This window comes from Cucurbita maxima, unplaced genomic scaffold (assembly GCF_002738345.1).
Source record: "Cucurbita maxima cultivar Rimu unplaced genomic scaffold, Cmax_1.0 Cma_Scf00018, whole genome shotgun sequence".
Classification (NCBI taxonomy): Eukaryota; Viridiplantae; Streptophyta; class Magnoliopsida; order Cucurbitales; family Cucurbitaceae; genus Cucurbita; species Cucurbita maxima.
In genome coordinates, this window is record NW_019272034.1 from 535,323 (window position 1) to 556,435 (window position 21,113).

At 36.8% G+C, this 21,113-nt stretch overlaps 4 protein-coding genes, 1 long non-coding RNA gene and 1 other non-coding gene across 7 annotated transcripts; 4 read left to right on the top strand and 2 right to left on the bottom strand.

Moving 5' to 3' along the window:
* Nucleotides 1-617: 617 nt before the first annotated feature.
* Nucleotides 618-689, top strand: TRNAQ-UUG. The gene has a single exon. It is a non-coding gene; the product is annotated as a tRNA-Gln (tRNA).
* Nucleotides 690-2,563: 1,874 nt separating this feature from the next.
* LOC111492883 (auxin-induced protein 22A-like) lies at nucleotides 2,564-3,278 on the top strand. The gene has a single exon (XM_023142382.1). It carries the CDS (start codon nucleotides 2,599-2,601, stop codon nucleotides 3,166-3,168), a length of 570 nt encoding a protein of 189 aa, XP_022998150.1. The 5' UTR covers nucleotides 2,564-2,598; the 3' UTR covers nucleotides 3,169-3,278.
* Nucleotides 3,279-4,513: 1,235 nt separating this feature from the next.
* LOC111492708 (auxin-induced protein AUX22-like) lies at nucleotides 4,514-5,386 on the top strand. Of its 2 annotated transcripts, none has more exons than XM_023142116.1 (2): nucleotides 4,514-4,990; nucleotides 5,069-5,154. In XM_023142116.1, the coding sequence occupies exons 1-2, from the start codon at nucleotides 4,569-4,571 to the stop codon at nucleotides 5,073-5,075; spliced, it is 429 nt and encodes a 142-aa protein (XP_022997884.1). In that variant the 5' UTR covers nucleotides 4,514-4,568; the 3' UTR covers nucleotides 5,076-5,154. The 2 variants fall into 2 exon arrangements, with proteins under 2 accessions (XP_022997884.1, XP_022997883.1); XM_023142115.1 differs by having other exon boundaries at nucleotides 4,518-4,990; nucleotides 5,087-5,386.
* Nucleotides 5,387-7,276: 1,890 nt separating this feature from the next.
* Nucleotides 7,277-9,167, top strand: LOC111492709. Its single transcript, XR_002719910.1, has 3 exons — nucleotides 7,277-7,290; nucleotides 7,495-8,034; nucleotides 9,014-9,167. It is a non-coding gene; the product is annotated as an uncharacterized LOC111492709 (long non-coding RNA).
* A 134-nt stretch (nucleotides 9,168-9,301) lies between these two features.
* LOC111492707 (2-oxoglutarate-dependent dioxygenase AOP3-like) lies at nucleotides 9,302-11,038 on the bottom strand. Its single transcript, XM_023142114.1, has 3 exons — nucleotides 10,579-11,038; nucleotides 10,172-10,496; nucleotides 9,302-9,600 (listed from the first exon to the last, which is right to left on the bottom strand). The coding sequence occupies exons 1-3, from the start codon at nucleotides 10,959-10,961 to the stop codon at nucleotides 9,358-9,360; spliced, it is 951 nt and encodes a 316-aa protein (XP_022997882.1). The 5' UTR covers nucleotides 10,962-11,038; the 3' UTR covers nucleotides 9,302-9,357.
* Nucleotides 11,039-13,051: 2,013 nt separating this feature from the next.
* Nucleotides 13,052-20,138, bottom strand: LOC111492704 (pleiotropic drug resistance protein 1-like). The gene is made up of 24 exons (XM_023142111.1): nucleotides 19,737-20,138; nucleotides 19,521-19,641; nucleotides 19,343-19,431; nucleotides 19,178-19,262; nucleotides 18,947-19,106; nucleotides 18,749-18,825; nucleotides 17,968-18,021; nucleotides 17,804-17,894; nucleotides 17,337-17,638; nucleotides 16,980-17,261; nucleotides 16,574-16,890; nucleotides 16,333-16,493; nucleotides 16,162-16,265; nucleotides 15,939-16,077; nucleotides 15,786-15,851; nucleotides 15,572-15,699; nucleotides 15,152-15,484; nucleotides 14,768-15,058; nucleotides 14,610-14,693; nucleotides 14,402-14,535; nucleotides 14,093-14,320; nucleotides 13,833-14,004; nucleotides 13,495-13,749; nucleotides 13,052-13,418 (listed from the first exon to the last, which is right to left on the bottom strand). Exons 1-24 carry the CDS (start codon nucleotides 20,033-20,035, stop codon nucleotides 13,161-13,163), a joined length of 4,230 nt encoding a protein of 1,409 aa, XP_022997879.1. The 5' UTR covers nucleotides 20,036-20,138; the 3' UTR covers nucleotides 13,052-13,160.
* Between the last annotated feature and the right edge of the window lie 975 nt (nucleotides 20,139-21,113).

Consider the following 21,113-nt stretch of genomic DNA (forward strand, 5'->3'; position numbering starts at 1 on the left):
TTTTTTTTTTTTTTTTTTTTTTTTTTTTTTTTTTTTTTTTTTTTTTTTTTTTTTTTTTTTTTTTTTTTTTTTTTTTTTTTTTTTGTGTTTCTTGATTTATTCCTTGAGATTTGGTTATGTTCAGCAGTTTATTGTCTCAGCTCTCTCGCTCTCCCCTTCCATTTTTTTTTTATCACGTCTTAATAATTGTATAGGTTTTTGGTTTCTTGTCATCTGGCCATACATTTCCAATTATTGTTTATCTATATAAATTATTTTTTTTATTTATAAAAAAAAAAAAGAAGAAGAGAGAGAACATAACGGACCATAAGGAAGTTAATAAAACATCTCTCAGTTGGTTTTCGTCCTCTCATCCCATTTTTAATCTGACCAATGAAATTTTAAAAGTTCTATATATATAAAGAAAAGGATACTGATTAAGACAGTTAATAACTTTCCTTGAAGGTGGTAGCCTAAATTATTAAGTATATGTTAACTCTAAATTGTTTCAATTTATTTATTTTTACGTATATAAACCCTTATGTTTTCACATTTAAGTCATGAACCATAATGCTTATTTATCAATAATGAAAAGAAACATAATCTTTATATTTTGTTGTACGAAGATAACAACAATTGGTTCTATGGTGTAGTGGTTAGCACTCTGGACTTTGAATCCAGCGACCTGGGTTCGACTCCCGGTAGGACCTTTCTTATTTTACCAAATTTTATTTTATTTTATTCTCTGATAAACTTAACCAGACATGTGACGTAAAAAGCACCAACGTAAGTTCCTTTGATAAGAAATAAATAAGGCCATGTGGAGAGGACCATAAGACACTGTTGATAGTCTTGTTCATGGAGGGATCCTGTCTGAAATCACTCACTTCTTTGCAGTTTGTACGGTTGAAAGGGAACTGAAAAGGCCCTTAGCCCTCAAAACTGCAAAATCATGCTTCTTTGTTGCTGTGGGACTCCCAGTTTCGTTCACGTGATGGTATGGTCCCTAACGCCTTTGCGCGTCATTTGGTACCTTATATCAATATCTGATTTGACACCTTTCACAACAACCCAAATTATTCAAACATCGTTGAAATGATGGGTGAAAAAGCTCAAGAAAGTTTACATGATTATTCATTCATTCTTATCAAATCTTAGTTAGACTGTTTTCATTTACAACACATGTTTTTAGTTAGATTAATCATTAGTTGTCTTGTCTTGTTGGATTATCATTCGATGGAACATGTTTGGTCAATGGGTTAAATTCAAATAATACCGGAAAGGAAACATTTGTTATAAGAGTGTAGAAATCTCTCCCTCCCTGACACATGCATGTTAAAATTGTGAGGCTGACGACAATACATAACGGGTCAAAGCGGACAATATCCGTTAGCGATGGGTTTAGGCTGTTACAAATGGTGAGAATCCGACATCGAGTAGTGTGCCAACAATGACGCTAGGCCTCCAAGAAAGTGGATTGTGATTCCTTACAAGGGTATGAAAATCTCTCCCTAACATGAGCGTTAAATCGAGAATACATGTTATGCTTGTAATTTAGAAAGAGAATCCAGAGCTTGTGGTTTGAAATTATTGAATGGATTTGTTTGAAAGATTGAATCAATACAAGAATAATGATGAAAAATGAAGATTATTGAAAAACTTGTGATTGTGCCTAAAACCAAATGCTCCCTTGAATTCAAACAACACATAGAGGAAGAGAGGTCCACCGACTCCAAGCATTAATGGCGGATGCCTCTGTGGATCGCTATGCCAATCTGTTCAAACTACTTACAACTTTGTCTATGTTCCATCAAAACCCTAAAGACAAGGAACCACCCCATGCTCTCTTCTCAAACAAAAAATCTACCACGTGACCCTTGGAGTTCGACATGTCTATTGTCTCCAATTTTATTGCTTTTTTTTCAAACTAATGAACCCATATGTTGGGTTGGGAAGAAACATTTCCTTTATTCTTTTTTATTATTTCAAATCCGCTCACCTACATCGCTCAGAAGCACGTATGAAACATAGATATATCCGTGTATGTATTTATAAATGTGTATAATACAATAATATCTAAAAAGATCGAGTAAGAAAGAACAACAATGGTATCCTATTCTCAACGTTTCAAAATTGGAGTCAAACCCTAAATAATATTTGCATGCAATATTTCGTTTTTGCTTTTAAACTAAGGCTAGGAAAGACCCAGAAATCATAAATCAAGGATGAGATAGGAAGCTCAAGATTTAACCTAAATTCAAAATTTTGATGGTTAAGATTATACTAATAATTATTTATATATATGAATTCATAATTATAATCTTCCAATGGTGGACAGAAAAATGGGCAATCACATGGATGAGAGAGAATCCCACCGAATCAGAATCCAACTAACAACAGCCTTATTATATGAAACTGTTCCAATAATGGAACATCAAGTCCCACGTTTGTTCCTCTTGTCTCCGACCGGCCGGCGACCACAATGCCATCACCTTCATCCCCTAATTATTCCACAATTCCTCCATTTCCTTCTATTTATAAGCCTCTCATTTTTGGTGCTTACACCATTAACAACAACTCAACACAAAAACACACAGAGAATTAGAGTCAGCTGAAGAAATGGCAAGCAATGGACTTGAACTTGAAATCACTGAGCTCAGATTAGGCCTTCCGGGGAGTCGCCATACCTCAAGTTCAAAACATGACAACAAAAGGGTTTTCTCTGAGATGAATGGTAATGAAGGAGGAGATGAAAGAAGCAGCAACGACTGTGATGGCGGTGACCGCAGATATTCAAAGAAAAACCAAGTTGTCGGGTGGCCACCGGTTTGCTCTTACCGGAGAAGGAGCAACGGTAATGACAAAGATCTATCCAAAACTTTGAAGATGTATGTGAAAGTAAGCATGGATGGTGCGCCTTATCTTAGAAAAGTTGATCTTGGAATGCACAAGGGATATTCAGATCTCGGGATGGCGATGGAGAATCTCTTCAGTTGTGCAATCGGAAGCTCGGATTATGTCCCAATTTATGAAGATCGGGATGGCGATTGGATGCTTGTTGGCGATGTCCCATGGAAGATGTTTGTTGAATCGTGCAAGAGATTGAGGATAATGAAGAGATCCGAAGCTAAAGGGTTTGAGATTCAAGTACCAAAAACTCGAAGCAGTAGTTCTCCAAGGAAGCTTTAAAAGATGAGGCGGAAGAAGATCGATTGGATCGAGTTTTCACAATTTCCTTTTTTCATCGATTTGAAATGTATACATACAATATATATACCCTAACTTGATAATGTTAATGATCTTGTCTAATTTGACAATTCACAAAGGTTAATGACAAAATTTCTGTTTACAAAATTTCTGTTCTATATTCAATTTGGGAGATTAACACTCCAAAACTCAGTACAGTATGAGTAAGGTATATAGGAAAACAATTCAAGTAATAAACAAAGAACATGGTAGAAGTTGATGGATCAATCAAAATCATCTTCAACATCAGAATCTTCTTTGAACTTATATAATATTTCATCCTTATGTGAGTTTCCAGATATAAACTATAATGAGTGAGAGCATGTGCTTGTGGAATATTTGCATTGATATTAACAACCCTAATTACATAAATCACATATTTAGATTCTGAACTTCCCCCAATATATTAAAGAAAAGAAAATTGGGGCTCGACCTTCTCTTTTACTAAAACGTCTGCTCATCAATGTGTGTCGTAGTAGGGTCAGATGATTGTCTTATAAGAATAGTTGAGATGCACACAAGTTGACCCGATCTAAACGGTGGGAACCATTTAAAAGTTATTAATAGGAAGAAAAGTAGTAGGTTTATCAAATTTAATTCTCACCTCTCATGTTACATTCCTCTTTCCACTGAGCTCTCTTTCTCTTCTTCGATCCACATAGATAAAATAGAGGATTGGTACCAAAAGTTCATCACGGAAGAAATGATTTACTAGGTCAAGAAAACTAAGTAATACTAATCTAGTACTAATAGAATAAAAAAATCGATCTTTTTTATATACTTTCTCTGGTTTTGTTGCTACCGTGGGTTTTACACAATCAATCGGATCATATAGATATCTCTTCCGCACAATATAGATCATCGAAAAGATCTCAGAAACCCACTAAAAAGGGTGAGAGAAAATCGTGATGTGATTGGAGCTTGTGTTTTGAGAGATGAAGAGTAACTCGTCCTCTCTGCCAAGAGGCTCCATTATTAAAAAACCAAACACAAACACAAAGACAGCAAAGACAAGAAGAGAGAGATTCAAAATGTTGATAATTTGAAAAGAAGATCGAAGAAAAGGAAAAAACAGTAAACCGTGTGACAGTACCAACACTTAACACCACCAACACAACAAGGCAAAACCACATGGGGTTTGTTCAAAAAGCAAGACAATCCAACAAACGGCTGTGATCAAATCCCACGACGATCTCAAACCATTTATGGACCCTACAACCCCCATCATTGTTCCCTCTATGTCCTCTCAAAATTCCCCATTTTCCTCCTCATATAAATAAATAACACCGCCTCTCATTCTTCTTCAAAATTAAACATCATCATCATCAAATTTTGTAACCCAGATGGCAACTGAGGGATTAGGCCTCGAAATCACCGAGCTCCGTCTAGGACCAATTCCGGCGAGCAAAAACAATGAGAAGAAAAGGGTCTTCTCGGAGGTGGAAGTGGAAGACAAGAGTGACGGTGGAGGGCGGAAGCAGGTGGTGGGGTGGCCGCCGGTGTGCTCGTACCGGCGGAGGAACAGCTTGAGGGAGAAGGAAGAAAGTGAAGGAATAATGGAGGGGAGGAAAAAGATGTACGTGAAAGTGAGGGTTGAAGGAGAGGCCTTTGTGAGGAAAGTTGATTTGGGAATGGTGAAGGGATATGGGGAACTTGTTGATGCAATGGAGAAGCTCTTTGGGACCCCAATTGGGTGTTCTGAGTGTACTATCACTTACGAAGATAGAGATGGAGATTGGATGCTGGTTGGTGATGTGCCTTGGAAGTATGTTCTCTTTTTTTCTAAAACCCTAAACCCTAAACTCTTTCATATTTGATTATATTTCTTGTAATCATGATTTAGGATCTAATGTATCTGCAGGATGTTCATTGAATCATGCAAGAGATTGAGGATAATCAAGAAATCTAGCTCATAAGCCAAGAGAGAGGTTCTTGAAGGGAGCTATATCAAAACATATAGAATAACTAAGTATCAAGGGATCAGGAGCTCATCGATCACCAACATTTGTTTAGATCCAATCTTCCCTTTTATCTTGTTCTTGTTTTCATATGATTTTATTTTCATAGAAATATTTCAGATATTTAAGTTGCTATAATATATTAGTAAAGTTGATGACTATTGTAATGAAATAGAATTGGGAAGTTTTTCTTTTTCAAGTCATTCCGACCATCATTTAATTTGTTGCCATTTTACTCGATGAATATTATATATTTGTCACAATTCAAGTGTACTACGGGTGAATATTGTCTTTTTTAGGTTTTTTCTTTCAAATTTTCCTCTAAGATTTTACGAGCAAACATGTCAACTAAGGAGAGGTTTCCACACTCTTACATACAAGGAATGCTCCGTTCCCTATTGATGTGATATCTCACAATCCCACCCTCTTTGATGTCTGGTTCTAATATCATTTGTAATAGACAAAATCTACCACTACCCGATATTGTCTTATTTGAGCTTTCCCTTCTAAGCTTTCATTCAAAGTTTTAAAACGTATCCACCGAGTAGATGTCGTTTTTATATAAAGTCTTTTTCTTTTAATATCGGTTTCAATAATTTTTTTAATGGATAGTTTTTATTTATTAATATAATTTCTATTAAAAAGGTAAATGACCTAATATATTTATTTATTAACAACAGAGGAGAGGCAAGGATTTGGACAAGGTCAAGAATATGGAATATAGTCTTCAATTTAACTGATAGAAAAAAATATCTCCTTATTTCTGGTTTAAATGGAAATTCTCCATCTGATTTGGAGCATGTTCCTATGTGGTTGGACATCTCTAAATATTTAGAAATAGTGTTAACCTTACATAATTTTGTAGGCCTAGAAACGCTACTAAACTAATGTACAAGTTATTTGGTTGAAATGATAAGAAATATGATAATGATTCAAGTATTTGGGTCAATAAATCTGAACAGCCACTTATAAAGTCTCTGTTCCAAAAATGTACGAAAGGGTGAAAACCTCACACAGTGAGTTGAGGTAGATAGTAGTTGAGCATTAAAGAGGGCATTCAATAATGGGTTACCAGAAATTATTAAGCCAAATGGGCCACGATGATACATAGCTGGGGATAGTAGCCTACCAAAATACAAACCCATTTGAGACCAATACAATTCCAGCAATGGCGGAAAAGGCAGCAGCTGCAGCAGCACCTCAAGAACAAAAGATGTCGAACGATGATCATGTTATCAAGAGCAGGGAAGACAAAGCCTGTTTCTGTGCTTGGTATGTTTCATAATTATGATTAAATTTTTAATTCCAACCTTTAATTTGCTCTTTTTTTTTTTTCTTTGATTCACATAGTTTGCTTACATTATGTTGCTGTTCTTGCTGCTATGAGACTTGGGACTGTTTTTTGGCTGTCTTATTATGCTGCTGCAGCTGATCGCAAGTTTGGAGCTCATTTCATACCCTAATTGCTATGGCTTCTTATATGTTCTTGACTTGAATTGACCATCTATATATTTTGTATGTTTTTTCCAATTAACTAGTTTTTGTTTTAGAAATTCGTTATGAAAATTATGGTAATCAAATTCAAAACCATAATAGTGATGAAATTGGTATCATTAATTATGAATTTAATACACAGAATTACAAATGATTACAACTTAGGTAAGACTCGAACCTTAGTAGAAAGCTTAAAATATAATTTTACTTTTAAAGCCAAATTCTCGAGATTTTATTCAAGGTCATAGAGACCAAAGTTCGAGGTAAGGTAGAAGAGAAAAATGAGTAGAAATAAGAGAATAACTTAAAAAAAATATAAAAAAAAAAAGATAGAAAATTAAAAAATATGGTCAACTGAGAATAATCTGGTCAATATACCCTCCCTTCTAGTAACATAGGATTAAAAGAAGAAAAAGAAAAATAAAGGGAAAAGGAAAGGAAAAATGGCTGAGAGAAAGTTCTAGAGAGAGAAGGAAAGCTCTAGAGAGAGAGGTAACAGCCCTGAGTTCAGTTCGGCCGAGCCCCTCTTCACGAAATCTTGACTGAACAAAGAGGAGGACATTCTTAACTCTTAGATCGACTAAAACCGTCAAGTAACCAAGAAAATCCGTAGGTAAGTTCTTGAACAGTTGATTTCGAATTTTCCTCCGATCTATAAAAAATTTTGGTAATTAGATCTTGAAATTTGAGTATGTTAATATGGAGAGAATTACAGTCATAATTTGTGAAGGGAGCCGTGATTGATTCGAATCATATTAATACAAGTGAGTCATGTAGAAAGAAATATGAAAATGCAAAGAAATTAGAAAATAATCAGAGAGGAAGAAGACGAACGGAGGAGGGCCGCGCGTCAGGCAAAGAGAGGGCCGCGCATCGCCGGGATGGTCGACACGTGTCCTGAGTGTATTGGCGGATAAATTCAACGAAATACTTCGCGTCGGGCAGGATTCGAACGCCGGCAGCCCGCTACCCGAGTCCACAACCCGACAACCTCGCGCGACCCGGAATTCCGACCCAGCTCCTCGTTGCTACGCGTCAGAGTAAAAGAATTCGGGTTTCCAGCGCGTCCTTCCGGTTTCGAACCGACGACCTCAATCTCGGATGACCGTTCAGAACCTCAGCGCGCGTCTTCCTTCCGTCATGCGCGTCCGTACGCGCGCGTGTAATACTTTCCCAGACGCGTGTGCGCGCGTGAGGTTCTGTTTTCTGCCGGTTCAACTTCTGTTTTCCCGAATCTCCTCCCGATTCCTAACTCTAACCCTACTTTTATATGAAATAGGACTTCAATAGAAAAAATCAGTATTTGTAGACACGCTATTGGTGTAGAAGCGCTAAACGAAGAACACGCGTCAATCAAGTAAGTCACCACAAGAAACTTTAGGAAGAAATACGTGTAGGAGTCGCTTGGTTATGCATGCATGCTAGATTAATTACCTTAGGTGGTAGCTTTCTAAGATTGAATGTAAGTAATTTGATTGTTGAGAGTATGGATGTATTATGTGAAATATTATGAGAATTATCTGAGTGTTGCAATTATGTTTTAAGCTTCCGCTTATATGTATATGTTTAATTCATGCTGAAAGGAGGATGGGAACTTGTGAACTCTGGGCTTTGGGAGTTGATGGATTTTTTCGCTCCGTTGAGCATGTATGATTATTTTGCATGAATTTTGTGTGATGATGCTGGATGATAGTTGTGTGTACACTCAATTAATTCTCATGGCACACACGTATGATAAAGTCTAGGGATTTGTGGTTAGAGTGACAAGTCACTTAGGTATAGACCTAACCTTTCCCATAGTAGTCTAACAGACCACCATGACATACGAACCATCTCTAAAGTACCATTTGGCTGCATGTGTGTGATTGGTGTCATAGCTTCGTGGGGGACCAGGGGGTTCCTGATCAGAACCCGACTGCTCTTAGCCGTTTTAGTATGGGAAACGTGTGTCCACGTCGTATAGACCATTTAGCTGGATGGGTTAAGGGGGGTAGCTCTCCCCGACCAAGGGGACTAACATGGACCTAGGGAGTTGCAGCTCACTTCTTAAGTAAGATACCATGTGGTCTCAGAGCCATGCCGAGGTAGCTACTCGTAGAGCACCAGTCATACATAGGTTGGCAAAAGGGAACTCTTAGGGTTTAAATGAAAGAACGAAGAACCAAAGAAGCCCCAAGGGGCATGTCCTAAAGAGCTAAGACTAGATCCAGATGTCTTAGAGGCAAAGAGAAGTTCGTGGAAGTCTATTAAGCTTAGAATGCGATGAGAGCCTACAAGTAGGTGGCTTACTGAGTATAATTTCTATACTCATTCCTTTCTACTCTTTTTTTTTTTAGGTACCAGTCGAGGTGGAGGAGAGTTCGAGAGCTGTGCGGTTACAGAGGGGGTCGTTCCAGAGCGTCAGTCCCTCGTCGGTCTTTTAGAGTCTTTTGTATTTCATTTTATATTTGTAATTTCTTTTGTAATAATTTTGAAAGAAAACTTCTCCCTCTTTTGTAATAATTAAATGGTATTATTTTTATCTTTTTACTTTACTTTTTTTTTTTTTCCCCGATTTCGTCTCTTGGGTCACGATTCGAGTTTTCGAAGCCTTGAAAATTTGGTCCGACAACTTAACATCAAAATAAATTAAAGTTGAGGATGCTATAAGTTTGATTATTATGAGCATATGAAATGGGGATCAAACTCCACAATAAGCTCCGGCAGTGGAAGGCGTTTTCTCGCACTCTTCTTTGGAGAAATAACCAAGTAATCCATAATGGTTAAAAGGGTTGAATTTCAAGGGGAATTGTTCGTCCACCAACTCATCTGGAATCTCAATAACTCCTTTGTGATATGAAAATAGGGCTGTTGAATATCTTTCCTTGCTTCCCTCTATTAAAACTCTATGTGTGGCTGAGTGGATTCTCCCATTGCTCCATGCCTATCCATCAAAATCAAATTTTATTTTTACCATCTTCAAATTTGAGTTAATTCAACCATTCAAATCCATCTTTCCAATAATAATTAATTTCTTATCTACGTTCCAATTAGTGATTATATGTAAGATCCCACATCGGTTAGGAAGGAAAACAATAGGCTTGGACTGTTACAAATGGTATCAGAATCACGATACCAGGTGATGTGCCAGCGAGGAGGCTGAGCCCTGGAGGGGGTGGACACAAGGCGGTGTGCCAACAAGGACGCTAGGCCCCAAAGGAGGGTGGATTGGGGGGTCTCACATCAATTGGAGAAGGGAACCAGTCTCGAAGGGGGTGGATAGGAGACGGTGTGCCAACAAAGATGCTGGATACCGAAGGAGGGTGGATTGGAGGGTCTCACATCAATTAAAGAAGGGAACGAGTCTCGAAGAGGATAAACACGAGACGGTGTGTCAGCAAGGATGCTGGACCTCGAAGGAGGTGGATTGGGGATCCCACAACATCTGTTAACAGTGGGCTTGTGGTGTGCGGGTATAATTGAAGTATGGATCAAAGCACAAGTAAGAGGTATACCAAACAAGCATCTCCAGCCATGACCAAGAAGGAATTTGGATTGAATTGAAGTCCAATCCAATGATCATCCTTTTTTGCTTTGATTTCCAAGCCATTGACTCCATTTTGATGAAGAATAGTGAAGAAACTCTTGTCTGTGTGAGCTTCTGCTCCAATATTCTGTTCACCCATCTCAGGAATTCTATATTTCATGCCTCTAAGCAAATAAGTGGTCGAAGCAATATGAGAATCATAGTACTTTTCCACTCCATAGCTTTCAAACACCATCCTCTTCACTAACTTCTCCATCTCTGATACCATCTTTGTGTATGCAAACAAATCCTCACTGTCCAACAAAATCATTTCCAAGTAAGATTTTAAAGATTTACACCCAAAATAGACAACCATGTAATTCATACAAAGTTTACCAGAAGTGATGATTTCCAGAAGGCCACATGAGCTTCACAAAGGACTCAACACCTTCAAAACTTGCTGCATTTTCAATGCCAAAGCTTTCATGAAGAGGAAGAACAAAGGGAGCCCTGTGGTCCAAAAAGCCATGGTAAGGCTTATCAGAAACATTCTTCATTTTAGTTTCTAAAGGCAAATCAAAAAGCTTTTCCAAGCCATTGAAAATGGCATCATCAAGCTCAACATTATTCTCACACTCAGCCAAGAAACACCCATATTCTTCAAGAGCAGCCCTCACATGGCTGCATGTTTCTACCCATTTGGTGCTTTTAGGACGAAGGTTTTCAATGGAGAAGTTGATGGCTGGAACCTCAGGCTTTTTGGAAGAACGAAACCCCATGGCTTTGGCTTTGGCTTTGGCTTTAGCAAGAGAGCTCTTTGTGTTTGTGAGTGCTTTGGATGCCAATCCATTCCAGTCATTTATAAAAATGGGGTTTACAAATTTTCGATGAATCCAATTTGGGGCATTTTTGGCGGTGTACACAATTTGTGATAAGATTTGGAGTTTTGTCAAAGGAATATATCCTTATTGAAAGAATTTGGCTTAAATAGAATATATCTACACACTCATAATTTGGGAGTTCATAACACAATATTCAAATTATGTGTGCAAGTGATCAATTTTTTTAAACAAACTGTGTCAAAATGAGCATATAGCGTGTTATTAAAAAAATGTAAAGATTGTAGCTTTCAAAGTAATTTAATAATTTAATTGGTTAAGATAAATAATTTTAATGAATAGATCAAAGGTAGGGGTGAAAATAAGTGGAGCTAGATTTATTATATTATTATTATTATTTTACTCGTCAAATAAAGCCATGCAAAGGTTTTCTTGTTCTTCTTCCCCAAATCAATTAAGGATTTAGGGCTTAGGGTTTAGTATCGAAACTAGTGGAGATATCGAAGGCCTTAATGACATGAACAGTTGAGTTGAGTATCAACACTAAACTTCAGTCAACGACGAGTTCAAGAGACAAAAGTGATAGAAATTTACTCGAACCAATAGTAATGGAATCAGTTTGCTTTTGTTTCTTCTACCTAAATAGAAGTTCCAATCACTCTATCTTCCTACATGTTTGAATTAAAAAAATAAAAAAATAAAAAAAATAAAACCTTAAATTCAAGTCCTAGAATAATTTTATTATCCCATTTTATATAATAATAATTCACCTCTTTTTAAATACATGTTGTATTTTAGTCTGCACAAATTAGATTTATTTTTTATGAACTTAAAAAAAAAAAAGTGGTCAGTCTCCATAGATTTTATATAAATTTTTTATTATAGATAAATATAGCGGACTTTAAGGTGCCTAACGAAACAAATTTAGTTTCATATTTATTGATTATTGATTATATTAATACCAATAATTATCTTTAAAAAAATGTAATTCATCCAACCCGTCACTATTAAAAAAAATAAAAATAAAAATAATATTGTTGTATGCGAAAAAATGTAAAATATATATGAAAGTCATGCATAATTTCTCCTTAAATTTTGGTAGATAGAGGTTAAGATAATATAAAGATATAAGATCTTGTTTGTTTCATGTTATAATAACTCCTTTTTTTTAATTAAAAAAATTAATAATATCATTATTTGCATTGACATGTCATTTTCACGTTCACGTGTATCCAACTATTGCTAATTAAACTATAAATGAAAGATGACGATTGTAATTAAATATCATTTTTATTTTTCACTTCTTTCGTCCTCCAAATTCAAACAAATTTGTTTGGTTGACTCCCCACTCTACTGTGTCTAATCGACCTAAAATGTATCAACTCAACTACACCGCTAACGAATATTGTTATTTTTGAATTTTTTTTTCGAGCTATCGTTCAAAAATTTTAAAATGAGTATGTTTATTAGGGAGAGGTTTTCACAACGACTGCTTCGTTCCCCTCTCCAATTGATGTGGGATCTTACAATGCACTCCCTTCGAGACTGCACTCGTTTCCCTCTCCAATCAATATGAGATCTTCCAATACACTCTTATAAAAAAGGGTAACAGAACTAAAAGTTGGCACTCGTTCCCTTCTCCAATTGACGTGGGATCTCACCTTTCAGAGCCAACGTCAGGCTCTGATACCATTCTTTATAAGGGGTGGATTGTGAGATTTCACATCACGAGCACTCACGAAGACGTTGGATTCCGATGAGAGGTGAATTGTGAAATATCACATTGGTTAAAAAGGAGAACGAAACATTTTTTATAAGGGTGTGGAAGAAACTTATTAGCAGACGCGCTTTAAAAACCTTGAGATGAAATCCGAAAGGAAAGCCTAAAGAGAACAATATCAGCGAATGGTGAACTTGAACTGTTTCACGTTCGTAGAAAATGATTACAGGTAGATGTCGTGGGTAGCTAAAGATGATCGAGTATCAATAATTGCTATTGGTCACGCCAATAATTGGTATTGGTTCCTGGCTATAGTTGCATAATTCAACTAACCAATATGAATCTTAAACGTAACTTATACAATTATGATCTTCACATTCTTTTACCTATAAAACACTATACAACTCAAATAAATGATATCATCTTCTTTGGAAATTAAAAATAGTGATAGAGATGGCAAATACAGCAGCAAAAAGAACAGCAAATCCAGCGACCATAGAATTAGAAAGTCGCAAGAAATCATGTCTGAAACCGAAGTACTGTCTCACAAATTCCTGCACAGTTTGACCAGTTTCAAGAACATCCTGCACATCTCCATATTGGGAGGCTACTAATCCATACAACGTCCAACCCACTGGGCAAACCCAGTAGTACCATGCCCACCACACCGGAATCCTCTATACAAAAAACAACAAACATTAATCATTTTACGGAAGAAAAAAACCGAAACCCGAACTTGGAAACAAAACTTACGGGTTTTGGGACGACGAATCCCGAAAACAGACTCCACAGTCCAAAGAATGCAAAGGAGAGAATTGAAGCAATGTGATGATTTGGTGTCATTGCCACAGCCATCATCCCATAGAAAGTGAAGTAGAGCAAAGTGAAGTACATGATGAACAGATACCAAAGGAACTTAGCAACACTGCATTCAAATCCAATCATTGTGTACACTATGAGAGTGTAAACCAGAGCTTGGAGTAAAACATATGGGAGCTCAATCAGCACCTGAAACATGGGACAGGACACACAGTTTTCAATGCCTAAACTAAACAAAGTTCTTATGTTTCAAAACAGAACAACGTTAGTACCGCTGCAAATGCGTATGAGAAGGCTGAGTACATTCCAGCAGCTCTTTCACGATAAAACACGGTTCGTTCTACGGCGAGCACGGGCTGTACAGAGAAGGCATTCTGGACTCCCAAGAATAGTGTTGCAGTGTACATTGATCCCATGGCATTGAAAAGATCTTGTCGCCTTGTCCTTCATTACACAAGTCAATGTTTTCCAATAAGAGAACAGAACATGTTTCTTGTCTTCATGGCATGTGAAGGTAACAAAAAAGGCTTACCTTTTTGAGCCAAGGTCCCAAAACATTGTACCGAACATCAGCGCAATGACGATCGTGAAGAGCAATCTCACGGCGGAGTAAGACGGGTTGCGCCAATTACACCAATGTTGCTTCCATAAACAAGCTACACATTGTGTGTAAAGTGATCGTGAGTATTGAGTTGGGAAATATAGGTTTGTTGATCCCGGAGTTGGGGTACTCAATTCTTCAACAAGCGTCTTGTTTCTCCTGTTCATCATTTTCGAAAATGTTCATACGAAAAGCATCACATTTATGCATAATAACTGGTCTACTATATTGTTGAATTACCGATAAAGTTCTGAGTTTCTGTACAAATCAGTGAAGTCAACTCCTAAAGCAAGTTCTTGTGCTGGGGAAGTGACTTCTAACATCCATGTGGCAGGGTTGTACCCATCTTTTATTCTAGCAACTCCTTTGATTTCCTTAAGAATAAAGATGAAGATTTTACATAATTTTTACTGGGGAGCAAAATCATGAGTGTTTCTAATAATTTTACCTCAAAGTACTTTATTAGATGGAAAGAATGGCGACCCAATGGACCAACGTACATTTCTTGGCCTCCTGGCTTCATCAAGAAGAGCTGCAGCAAATAGCTCAAAGTGTTAAGTATTAGAGATTTCATTTAGCTTAAATGTTCATTGTTTGGTCTGTCACCTCGTCGAAAGCTTCGAAGATGTCGATGCTCGGTTGGTGAATTGTGCATACAACAGTTCTTCCAGTATCCACTGTGTTTCGAATGGTTCGCATGACAATGGCTGCAGCTCTAGCATCAAGTCCTGAGGTTGGCTCGTCCATGAATATTATGGATGGATTTGCTACAAGCTCCACAGCTATGGTGAGTCGCTTGCGCTGCTCGGTCGAGAGACCGTTTTCACCTGGCAACCCAACTAGAGCATCCCTCAACGTCTTTAACTCCACAAGTTCCATCACTTCATTAATGAACATCTGTTGTTATTCATTGCAATCAAATTGTCAGCAATTCACTTGAAGCTCTTCCACGAACAAAAGTAACAGAAGAACAGTATTGGCATAGTTTACCTTTCTAGTTTGGGGATCGACTTGTCGGGGCAGACGGAGCCATGCGGAGTAGAGCAAGGATTCGTAGACAGTAAGATGAGGAGAATGGATGTCATTTTGTTCACAATAACCAGAGATTCTAGCAAATGTTTGTTGCTTCTTTGGATAACCAGATATCTTGATGTTCCCTTCAATGTAACCCCCAGTTTTTCTACCAGCCAAGACATCCATTAGTGTTGTCTTACCAGCACCACTCACTCCCATAAGAGCTGTTAGAACACCTGGCCTAAAAACTCCACTTATTCCCTTCAGTAGCACCAACTTATCTTCAAAAATACCTTGGTTTTTCATTTCCTGAAAACCCCATCAAACGTAATTATCATTAGGAAGTTTCAATGGAAATTTCAACTCTTCCTTTTTTGTAGCTGGTTTGATTCTTACCTGCGGCATGTCAACAGAGTAAGTGATATCTTCAAATGAAATTGAATGTTGCTCAAATGGAAGAATCATTCCTGTTCTATTTCTGGCATTGGCTTGAAATTTCATTTCTGTTCTTGAAGCTGAAGTCCCTGAAATTAGCACAACGCCCAACAATCAACTGGTTAATGACTAATGGATTAGAGGTTCGAATTCTCGATCTCAAACTTTGTTATACCTCTTTTGTCACCACTGTCAATACTTTCTGGTTCACCTGATTGAAAAGCTCGACCCTTCCCAAATGCTACACAATCAAACTAAGATGTTAATTTGAGGCTCTTTCTTACTAAGATGCGTATTTTACGAAGTCGTATAAGGTTGAGATGATTACGGTTGAGGAACGACAACGCCAAAGTGAAAAGTAAGTTGAACAGAAACACATAACCAAGCAAAGCTCCTGCACCAATCCAATACCAATATGCATTTGGGAAGAATCCACGGGTCTTCAAAACCACAACTCCTAAAACGTCCTAAAAAAAAAGACAGCTCAAGAACATAAAAAACAGTGAATATTACTAAAACATGATTCAAAAGAGAGAATTTTAAGAACATACATGTGCCCAACTCTTTCCAAGGAACTCGTTTACAACTACGGCGTTTTGAGCATACATTATTGGTGATGTCCAATAGCCCCATATCCACCATTTCTTAATGTCCTCTACATAAACAGTGAAAATAAGATCAAAGTTGACTATTTCATTTTAGAATGCACAGCAGTGTCGTACCTCGAGACAGGACAAAACCGCCAAGTGCATAGAGGGTCAGAAGAGCAAAAGAACCGATCGTGTTCGCAACGACCATATTACGACACAATGCAGCAATGAAGCGGAACAGTGCAGCCGCCATCTGGTTAACTAGTAGAAGCACCAAGAATTGCTTGAAAAACCTGCAGCATTCTTGTTCCCATTCATATTCACATCAAAAGGAAGGAAAGAAAGTCTTCTCAAGCTCAAGCTCAAAGAATACCTTTCAATATTTGGATCAAAGCCAATGCCATAGTATGTGATGACAACCCACAAAGCAACTTCAATAAAGGTAATAGGAATCTTGAGGATCCAATTGGGAAGAGAATACGCCCATGAAGGATAGAATAAGAGATCCCTTTGCTTGTAGAAATTAGGAAGCTTAATTGTGGTTAATGAGAGCTCTGATAACCCATTAAACATAATCATAATAACTGTGAAGAACAAAGCACCAGTGTAGATTCCTCCATCCACAATCGTATCACGATGCATCTCAGTTCTTAGGAACACACTCATTGTAATTAAAGCCATTACAAACAGCTGAAAACTCCAAAAGGAAATCGTGTTAATAAGATGATAGGCTATGTCTTTCAGAAAAGAAACAAAAAAAAGAGTTAATTTGAGGCTACCTGAAAGAGCTTGAAAATGTAGACGAAGGAGTTTCGCTTCATGAGAAGGATCTCTCTTGAGAAGCAAGCTTTTAAGAGTTCTCTCTTTCCAACACCATATTTCTGGGTTGTCAAAGCTGCTCTGTGGCTCTTAGACTTATCAAAAGGGATGCCAAGTTCATCTCCAAGCTTTATGCCAATATGGAATGATTTAAATGCATCAGAAAATTCACTGGGTGTAATGAATCTGTAAGCCTCCTCTTTGTTTTTCCAGTACTGTTCTTGATCTTTCTTTGATGTCACCTGTATAAAACTTAGATTTAGTACTCAATTCTGGGGTTGCAAAAGGCTAAATTCTATTTTTGAGTAAAAACTTGCCTCTTGAAGAAAGTCAGCCACTCCCTTCCTCTCAGGACAAACAAACCCCATAGATTCAAAGAACTGAAGCACCTCATCGCGAGGACCTTGATAAACAATTCGACCATCGGATAGGAGAATAATGTCATCAAAAAGCTCGTAAGTCTCTGGTGCTGGTTGGAGAAGTGAAATAACTGCCGTTGCTTTAAGAATGTGAACACTTTGCTTCAATGAATTCACTATTTGAAACGTTGTGGAGCTATCCAACCCCGTTGATATTTCATCCATGAACAAAGCCCTCGCTGGACCAACTAACATCTCGCCTGTATGCAAACTTTTACTTTATGAAACTAATCTGATAACATTTATGAAAATTATATGTTCCTTTTCAAATGATTTCAAATATTGAAGACTAAGAACGAGTATTTTTTAAGAACGAAATGGTTATCGAACAGGTCATAGCTGGTAGGGTGTATAAACTAATTTACCTGTAGTGACTCTCTTCCTTTGTCCACCAGATATGCCTCTTATCATTTCATCACCAACCATTACATCAGCACATCCTTCCAATCCCAAAATCTAAAAGATTTCAAAGAATTTAGAGATTAAGAACATATTTGGACACTGTTTAGCTTTCATAATAATATATTACCTTGAGGATGTAATCTGTCACCATACTTGCCTCTTGACCTTCTGTTGCAGTTGCCTGAAAATGAAGCTCTTATGTAGGTTAGTGTCACTATTCCTTCAATCAAACAGGAAAATAAATCCACTTTAATTTTCTTTTCTTCGGTCTAACTTAATCCTATCATGGTTCAAATTGGTCAAAGATCCTCTATTTAGGCATGTTAACTCTGTTGTTGTTAATGAACTCGACTCTACAAGCTTTTTTTTTTTTTTTTTTTGAGATCCGACATCGGTTGGAGAGGTAAACGAAGCATTCCTTATAAAAATGTGAAAACCTATAATAACTCAGGTCTACCGCTAGCAGATATTGTTCTCTTTGGGCTTTCCCTTTCGGGCTTCCCCTCAAGATTTTTAAAACGCGTCTGATAGGGATTGGTTTTCACACCCTTATAAAGGGTGTTTCGTTCTCTTGAGGGGAAAGCCCAAAGAAGATAATATTTGCTCGATAGGCCTGGGCCGTTACAAAACCTCTTCCAAGAGACACGTTTTAAAACCGTGAGACTTACAGAAATACATAACGAGCCAAAGTGAATAATATCGGTTAGCGGTGGGCTTGAGCTGTTACAAATAGTATTAGAACCAGACACTCGACGGTATGTCAGCAAGGACGCTGGGCCCTCAAGGGGGGTGGTTTGTAAGAGCCCAAGCCCACCGCTAGCAGATATAGCAGTGGGCTTGGGCTGTTATTAGGTATGGTTGTGATTAGATTAAGGAAAACCTGTTTAGTACAAATTAATAATATTTACCTTCATGAATGTATCAATATTAGGCTCAGGCTTTATATTTTCTGCCAATTCTCTCCTTGACAGTTCTGCTAGTATGTCTGCAAAAATAAGTCATTTTAGATCCCTAAGTTGCAAAATGTTACATTTTTATCCTTTGAGTTTTGAGTTTAGTTATCACTGGATCACAAGAAGGTGTAAATGTATCGTTTTAAAGCTGACCGTAGCGTGAGCCGACGCCCTGGCATCGTGCAGCAAAAGCTAAAGTTTCCCTAACAGTCATTTCTCCAATATGAAGATCATATTGACTGATGTAGGCTGCAGTCCTCTGGGGCACAAATTCATTGAGTCCATGCCCATTGTAGCTCACCCTTCCACTTGCCTGAATGCAAAATGCTTCTTGAGATCACAGACTACACCAAAACTAAAAGAGTGAGTGCAGGGGATGCTTACTCTTATTTGAGGATCAAGCTTTCCTGCCAGTGCTAATAAAAGCGTGGTCTTTCCAGAGCTAGGAGGGCCCAACAGCAGTGTCATTCTGCCAAAACAATCAAAAAATGAGTATCAGAACAAGAAATTGTGCTGATTTTACCATTTTTTTTCCCTTGTTTTTCTTACCTTCCAGGCTTGACGATTCCACTGATATTATGAAGGATTTTTAACTGCCTCTTTCGACTGGAAAACATATGAAGGTAACCCAAGAACCCCTTGAAACCAAACAAACAAAAAATCACTACAGTTCTTGAAAGTTATCAGTTCATATCAGTTCATATGAGTTCATGAGTTAAAATGTTACCTCCACCATATTGAGTGTGAAATTTAGAACTGTTGGCAATGCTCTACTTCCCATATAAGCATCGCCTTCGACATTCAAATGCTCGAACCGAACCTCGATTGTCGGAAGTTCGATTCCTACCCTGAAAATTTCAAGAAACATACCACAAAAACATCAATCAAATGAACAACATTTTCTATAAAGTTTAGTCTAAGAAGAAAAAAAAGGCAAATGCACCTATCAAGACGATTCTGCAGCTTCAACAAGAACTTCTCGTTATCCTCTTCAGCAACTTTAATCAACGCCTCAATCAAATTCTTCCTGTCTTGAAACCCAAGATTTAAGATATCAACTTCATTGGCTTTACCATCCAAAGTCGTCATCAACCCTTTCCTCAAACGCCTGAACGTCGGAAGCTTTTCAATGGCGGCCCATTTCAGCGATTCCTGGTCCTCTTCATGCACTGATGATACTGGAAAACCATCCACATTAAAACTCCCAAGCCTCTTAAACGAGCTGCCAATCCCCAACTCCATCTCCTCTCTGCTCCTTCAAAAACTCACATTAACCTACTTTTACCCTCAAAATCTCTGCCAAAATGGACTTCTTTCAACACATTTTCATTCAAAAACTAAAGAAAAGTTGAAATTTTACCAGTTTTTCTCAGGATTTGTGCGCGGGCTGCAGCCTTACAGCCTTACAGCAACAGATTTATGCACAAACAAGATATACATGGCAAAATGAGCATATTAATAAGACATAACATAGGGGCATGTGCTTGCACGTAGAATTTATAACATATAGAATATCAATAATATAGTTTTAATTACTTCAAAAAATAATTTATCACGTGATCTAAATTTAATCATATTAGGCCATTTTTAATAAATATAGGAATTTCAAGCTGTCAAATTCTCTATAATACTTTGTGGTGTTAATATCAATTAGAATCAATTATATTGTTAAAATAAATATTATTGAAAACTATTCCTAGTTATGTTCTTTTTTAAATAATTAAAGTGTGAGTAGTCATTAACATGTCTTGATGCTTATAGATGACTAATATATGGTATAATGAATTATAATTTACATATCTGTTGTTATATTATTTTTAATTTATAAAAAAAATATTATGATTGACTTCAAATGAAAATAACTTGGATATATTATTTTATCATAGATCTAAAAATATTCTCCAATTATGTATTGGTATGTATTATTTCACAACTATATTACATATATATTTATATATGCAACTAGATATTAGATATGATCCAATAATTTCTATTTAGCTGTTATGATTTAATCCATTTATGAGAATATTCTTTAAATTAAACGATATTCCTGGGTAGAAAATTAAAATATTTTTATATTAAGTTAAAAGGAAAGAAAATTTGTTTAATCGCAAAATAAATCATTTATCAACAAGAAAAAAAAAAGCAAATATACAACTCATAAGGTAGAATTAAAAGAAATCATTTTGTTTTTAATTTTGTATAATAAAAAAAATACTTTTATTCTTTATTTTGGTTCAACTACACGTGGAAGTAGAACTATTCGAATATTAAATGCATGTTTAAATATGTATAAGTTAGCAACACTTTTATTTTTATA